The sequence below is a fragment of the Trematomus bernacchii genome, unplaced genomic scaffold (genome assembly GCF_902827165.1).
Source record: "Trematomus bernacchii unplaced genomic scaffold, fTreBer1.1, whole genome shotgun sequence".
Lineage (NCBI taxonomy): Eukaryota > Metazoa > Chordata > Actinopteri > Perciformes > Nototheniidae > Trematomus > Trematomus bernacchii.
Genome location: NW_022987708.1, coordinates 4,116,846 through 4,122,933, shown reverse-complemented (window position 1 = coordinate 4,122,933; position 6,088 = coordinate 4,116,846). Strand labels below are relative to the sequence as shown.

General features: G+C 46.6%; 1 protein-coding gene and 1 non-coding gene across 3 annotated transcripts; one reads left to right on the top strand and one right to left on the bottom strand.

The window, feature by feature from the left end:
* Window positions 1–419: 419 nt before the first annotated feature.
* On the top strand, window positions 420–525 carry LOC117491033. Its single transcript, XR_004556730.1, has one exon. It is a non-coding gene; the product is annotated as a U6 spliceosomal RNA (small nuclear RNA).
* A 1,888-nt stretch (window positions 526–2,413) lies between these two features.
* On the bottom strand, window positions 2,414–4,753 carry LOC117490983 (formin-like protein 14). Of its 2 annotated transcripts, XM_034140782.1 has the most exons (4): window positions 4,614–4,753; window positions 3,406–3,653; window positions 3,105–3,323; window positions 2,414–3,013 (listed from the first exon to the last, which is right to left on the bottom strand). In XM_034140782.1, the coding sequence occupies exons 3-4, from the start codon at window positions 3,158–3,160 to the stop codon at window positions 2,428–2,430; spliced, it is 642 nt and encodes a 213-aa protein (XP_033996673.1). In that variant the 5' UTR covers window positions 3,161–3,323; window positions 3,406–3,653; window positions 4,614–4,753; the 3' UTR covers window positions 2,414–2,427. The 2 variants fall into 2 exon arrangements, with proteins under 2 accessions (XP_033996673.1, XP_033996672.1); XM_034140781.1 differs by lacking the exon at window positions 4,614–4,753 and having other exon boundaries at window positions 3,406–4,298.
* Window positions 4,754–6,088: the final 1,335 nt, after the last annotated feature.

Sequence of the window (6,088 nt, the reverse complement as noted above, 5' to 3'; positions counted from 1 at the left end):
CCTCTCTTTGTCTCCCCCCTCTTCCCTCTCCCTCTCTGGGTCCTGAGGGGGGGTCAAAGGGCGTCTGGGAGGAATGCCAGAGGGGGAGGAGCGGCCAGATCTTTTGTCCTCTCGTCTCCAGTCGACCAATCCTGGCCCGTGTGACGTATCAGCTCTTTGCATGCTTTACCCACATGCCCTAGCGGTTCCTCAGCAGAACCTGAAGTGGGTCTGCCGGTCCTGGGGGGCACTTTAAGTCCTGGGGGGTCACTTGAGTTCCTGAGGGGTCACAATCACACATTAACACATGTAATTCTGCACATATAGAGCCTTTTAAAGCAGGGTTTTCCTCCTTTGAGCCTCCAGGTGTCCTGGGACCAGAGCAGAGGCTGCTCCCAGGTCAGAGAGGTATATATTCTCCCCAGATTCTTAGTTATATTGTGTTACTTCGGTAGCACATATACTAAAATTGGAACGATACAGAGAAGATTAGCATGGCCCCTGCGCAAGGATGACACGCAAATTCGTGAAGCGTTCCTTATTGTTTCCTTCCTGTAGCTCTTTTCTATGATTTAATATGATTTTTTAAAGATTTGATATGATTTGGGATGATTTGGGGTGAAACAGCGCCCCCATGGCCGCATGTGGTACTGCGGCTGCAGAGCCTGCTCTGATCTCCTCTGCACTCTGCTCCTCTTCACTCCTCTGCCTTTCTTTATAACACTTAAACATTTAGTTCACTAGTTTCACTTCGAGTAGTGGGTTATGCTTTTAACTTGTGGAGGAGAGACACCACCTCTGAGCTCTGTGCCTTCATGACTTCTTCTGTTTGCATCTCACATTTCTGTTATTACAATAAGCAGGATTTCATCTAACAGGAGTCATCTGTGCATGTAAACAGAGCAGCATCTGATCACAGTAAATACAGACCTGAGAGGTTTAGAAATCTGGATGCTGCACAGAGTCTAAAGTGCCACTTTAGCGGGACGTTACGGAGCTCAGGAGTCCTCCGCCCTCTGATGCATTTAGGGCTGACAGGTTGAGGAGGATGTCCCGCTCCGCTGTGCATCAGAGGGCGGATACCTGAGCTCCGTAACGTCCCGCTCACATGGCTCTCTGCAGCATCCAGGGAAACACACACAGCGGAGCGGGACATCCTCCTCACCCTGTCAGCACTAAATGCATCAGAGGGCGGACTCCTGAGCACCAGCATGACCCCTTAAACCATACTTGCCAACCCTCCCGATTTTCGCGGGAGACTCCCGATTTCATTGCCCTCTCCCGGTTTCCTCCCGGGGTCATATTTCTCCCGCATTTCTCCCGATTTCTGACAAAATCAGATTTACTCAGGACTGTTTCCACTCGGACTTTAATACAGCTACACCATTGTTTGGTTTCCATGGTAGCGTAGCGCGCGCAACTGAAAGTCTGAGAGGGTGAGGAAGATAGTCACAGCAAACAGAACAAGAATCGACAATTCTACCCTCTGCTCACTCCTTTCCTGTAAAATACAGGTCCAGCCCACACATATGGTGATACAGGCCGCAAAGCAGTGCACTTACAACTACAATAAGCATGTTAATGTTAATCTAATACAGCTCCGGCGATCCACTAGCACCCCCCGCCCCCCGCGGTGGTTTTGGAAATGCTCCCGATTTCTGAGGTCTCAAGGTTGGCAAGTATGCCTTAAACACTTCCACCTCCGTGACCTGGCACAGTCCAAGTGTTTCCAAGTGTAGAGCTCGTAAAGCTCCGTTGTACTAACATCGATTACTTCATCAGCGTTTCACAAAGTACCGGACACACAGCACGGTTAGCTCAGAAGTAGGCCTATGACTAATGTCGGACATAAAAGTGCGTTTGTAACAGTTTTTACACGCGTATTTGCTAACAATTAATGCACATTTGACTCACAGTAGGATACTGCCCATTCTTCTCTGTGAAAGCAGGGGGGCAAGTAGAGGAAAGTGGGCCCAAAAAGTGAAAATAAAAAAGTGAAAGTGGGTCCGCGGTTCGATCCCCAGCTGTGGCGGAGATGAGGAAGAGCTCCCCTCTCAGCCATGACAGCCAGCACTGACTGACACATAGTGACTCTGAAACAGGGGGTTTTGGTAAATGATGATCATTGTAATAAACTACAAAGACTACGGTATACTATCTGTAAAGTGCTGTGAGATAACATCTGAATCAATAAAAAACTGATTTGATTAAAGAAAGGTTTGTACTACAGAGCTGTATTATGATGCACGTTATATTTATATATATATATATATATATATTTATATTTATATATATATATATATATATATGTGTGTGTATCATCTCATCATCTCTACTGTGCTTATTTATGCACCATGTTGTGTTTTATGGACCCGTGTTGCAGTGAAATATCAGACGTTGTGTAATGAATTCTAAATAAAGTTTCCACACAAAGTTCAGTTCAGAGTTTTATTTTAAAATAGATTCAAATAAATAAAGATAAAAGACCTCCTCTCGGTCCCTTTTGAGTCTTTTCATCTCCACCCCGCCATTCCTCCACAGTTTTCCCACCGGCAGCCGCGCAGTGAGACACACCTGCAATGCGAGTGTGGCCAGTGTCGATCCTCTTGGCCTGGCCACATTGCTGCAGGTGTATTGACCTGTCTGCTGGCGGGCTTTGCTCCAGGGCGACGGCCCACCCCTTGCAGCATCAGCCTCCGCCGCCTTCCTCTTCCTGTAGGCCGTTGTCCTGGGCACACGAAGAGGAGGAGGCTGAGCAGCAGGGGCAGCCGTGAGAGGGCCAGCCGGGAGCAGTGTCTGAAGAGGAGGAGGGGGAGGAGGAGGGGGGATGTGGCCAGATGAGGCAGGTAGACCCACCCCTGAAGGTCCCGGCACCTCCGGGATGTTGTAATTGAAGGGCTGTCCTTGTCCCACCTGTACAAAGGACAGCCCTTTTGCTGGCGGGAGAGGCTGGACAGCCACAGCTACTGCAGGGACGACGCCAGTTCCCTGCAGTAGCACAGACACCCCCCTCTCTTTCTGGCGCCGAGAGAACCTGTAAGACAAACCCAGGCAGATTTTGTTACGGAAAGAGAAACCCCAGTACGGATTACAAAACCACCAACAAAGCTGCAGGTTAAACTCACCACTGGGACAGGGTCCTCTGGTTGAGCTCAAAGAGCTGTATTTCGGTCTGAGCCATCAACCTCGGGCTGGCCAGCACTGCCTCTCTAACGGCCACATAGTCCGTGAGGATGAGGGACCACCGAGTCCTCGTGAGACGGCAGAGCTGGCTGCAAATGGCCTCTACCAGGCGGCTGGCGCTGGGCCATGTTGCAGGGCCCGAGTTCAGCCCGAGAAGACAGCTGAGTCACAGAGAGGACAGTGAGGGTTAATACGCAGCAAATATTTAGTACAGGAAACAGGAATATTTGAAGCGAGTCTTACCGTTGGAGACTCTCCTTCCTAGGACAGGAGGTGTTCTTCCCCTTCGCTGTCTTGAACCGCCCCTTCAGCTGCCTCTCCCGGTGTCTGGGAGGGTAGACGACTCATCGCCTGTCCGGCTCGGGCAGGCGTTGCCAGAGGGCCATGAGTTTGTCCACCCTCTTGTCAGAAAGCCCCTGAAGGCTCCTGGCTTCCAGCAGGGCCTTGGCCAGCTTCAGGACATGCTGGTATCCTGGCTGGCCATCAGGACCCTGCATCTCCTCCCGAGGAGAAAAGGAAGGAGGGAGGAAGAGAGAAGTGCTGCTGTGAGCAAAGAGTCTTGAATACATATTATTATTATCATTATCATTATTGATGCCCTGTGACCACCCGCCGACCTTCTTCTTGCATAGACGGCACTCCAGGTACTCAGTGGCCATGAGTTATTTTACTGTGTACTTTTTCAGTTATTCTCTGTCAAACTCCTGTGGCAGAAAATCATTTTATCTCTCATCAAATATGGCAGAAAACATTTATTATTGTACTCAGGAGGGGAGTTTGACAGAGGATTACTTTAAAAGTACACAGTAAAAGTACTTCATTGTAGGCTACTTGTGGTAGAAGTCCAACGAGTACTGAGTCCAACAGTACCAATGTCATTAAGAACTTATGGCAGAAAATAATTTTATCTCTCATCAAATATGGCAGAAAACATGCAGTTTGACAGAGGATTAAAACTGTAATCAGAGCCCTCTCATCTGAGCTCCGTTACACACACACAGGAGCGGGACATCCTCCTCAACCTGTCCGCCATAAATGCCTCAGAGGACGGATACCTGAACCGTAGCGTCCAGCTAGCTTAGCCGCTAGCTTAGCGATAAATACACACAGCGTTGTATTCTCCTCCCCCTGTCGGCCCTAAAGCTTCAGAGTGCGGATACCTGAGCTCCGTAGCGTTCCGCTAATGTGAAACACACACACACAGCGTTAGCGGGACATTGTCCTCCCCCTGTCGGCCCTAAAAGCTTCAGAGGGCGGATAGCTGGGCTCCGTAGCGTCCCGCTAGCTTAGCCGCTAGCTAAAGGTAAACACACACAGCAGTTCATCAGCGGTTCACAAAGTACCGTACAAACACCACGGTTAACTCAGTATGACTAATCTCGGACATAGAAGTGCGTTTGTAACAGTGTTTACACGCGTATTTGCTAATAATTAATGCACATTGTACTCACAGTGTCGCTTGGTTGAAGTCAGTCAGTGTGAAAAAACAATGGCGGACGGAGGAGAGATTGCTGAGAATTATGGAACAAATCCGCCTCACCGATTGGACGCCAAAAGCCCCAAAAGTTTGATTCTCTCTTATGGAACATATCCGGCCTCCCTATTGGGCGAGATATGGAACCAAGCCTGGACAGCCATTGGTCAGAAATTGGAACATTGGAACAGAGAAGAACAGAGGATACTGCCCATTCTTCTCTATGAAAGCAGGGGGGCAAGGAGAGGAAAGGGGGCCTAAAAATTGAAAAAATAAAATAAAAAAGTGAAAGTGGGTCTGCGGTTCGATCCCCAGCTGTGGCAGAGATGAGTAAGAGCTCCCCTCTCAGCCATGACAGCCAGCACTGACTGACACATAGTGACTCTAAAACAGGGGTTTTTGGTAAATGATGATCATTGTAATAAACTACAAAGAGTACGGTATAGTATATGTAAAGTGCTGTGAGATAACATCTGAATAAATAAAACTGATTTGATTAAAGAAAGGTTTGTACTACAGAGCTGTATTATGATGCATGTTATATTTTATATATATATGTCTGTATCATTTCATCATCTCTACTGTGCTTATTTATGCACCATGTTGTGTTTTATTGACCCGTGTTGCAGTGAAATATCAGACGTTGTGTAATGAATTATAAATAAAGTTTCCACACAAAGTTCAGTCCAGAGTTTTTATTTTAACAACAAAAATAATAACCATAATAATACAATATTTTGAAAAGAAATGTGCATAACGAGTACTTTTACTTATTGTACATTTAGCTGATAATACTTCTGTAGTTTGTTATTCTGAAATGGGTCATATTGCAGAGTACTTTCTACATTATGTACTTTAATTTATCCTGACACATTTTTACTTTTACTTAAAGGTAGGGTAGGTAAGTTTGGGAAACCGGCTCGAGATACACTTTTTGTTATATTCCATGGAATGCTCTTAACATCCCGATAGCAATGAATATTTTAAGTGCTTTGACAAAAAATCCATTAAAAATGTCATCTGTGGAAGCCGTAGTACTGTAAAAAGTACGACCAATCATTTTAGCCGGCCCGGCTAAAATAACTGGATGGCCTACCTGCCTGTCAGCCTTCCATCTGTGCACAAACTTATCTCGTGCCCTCATTGGTCATGTGCGCATTCGCGTGTGTTGGAGGAGGGGCTCTGTAAGGAAGTGGCAGATTTTCTCCGGTTGTGTATTTTCAAATTCTAGCGATCTCGAGCCGGTTTCTCAAACTTACCTACCCTACCTTTAAGTAATATTTTAAAAACAGGGCGGTAACCCATTGAATAATATACATATGCAAGCACATGACATACAACACATTGGGCAAATAGTAAAAAACAATATCATAACTCCGTTCACAGTGTTGATGGAACATTTTAATCTGAATAAATCCCTGTTCCTCTCCTATATGCAATTACAATCAAATA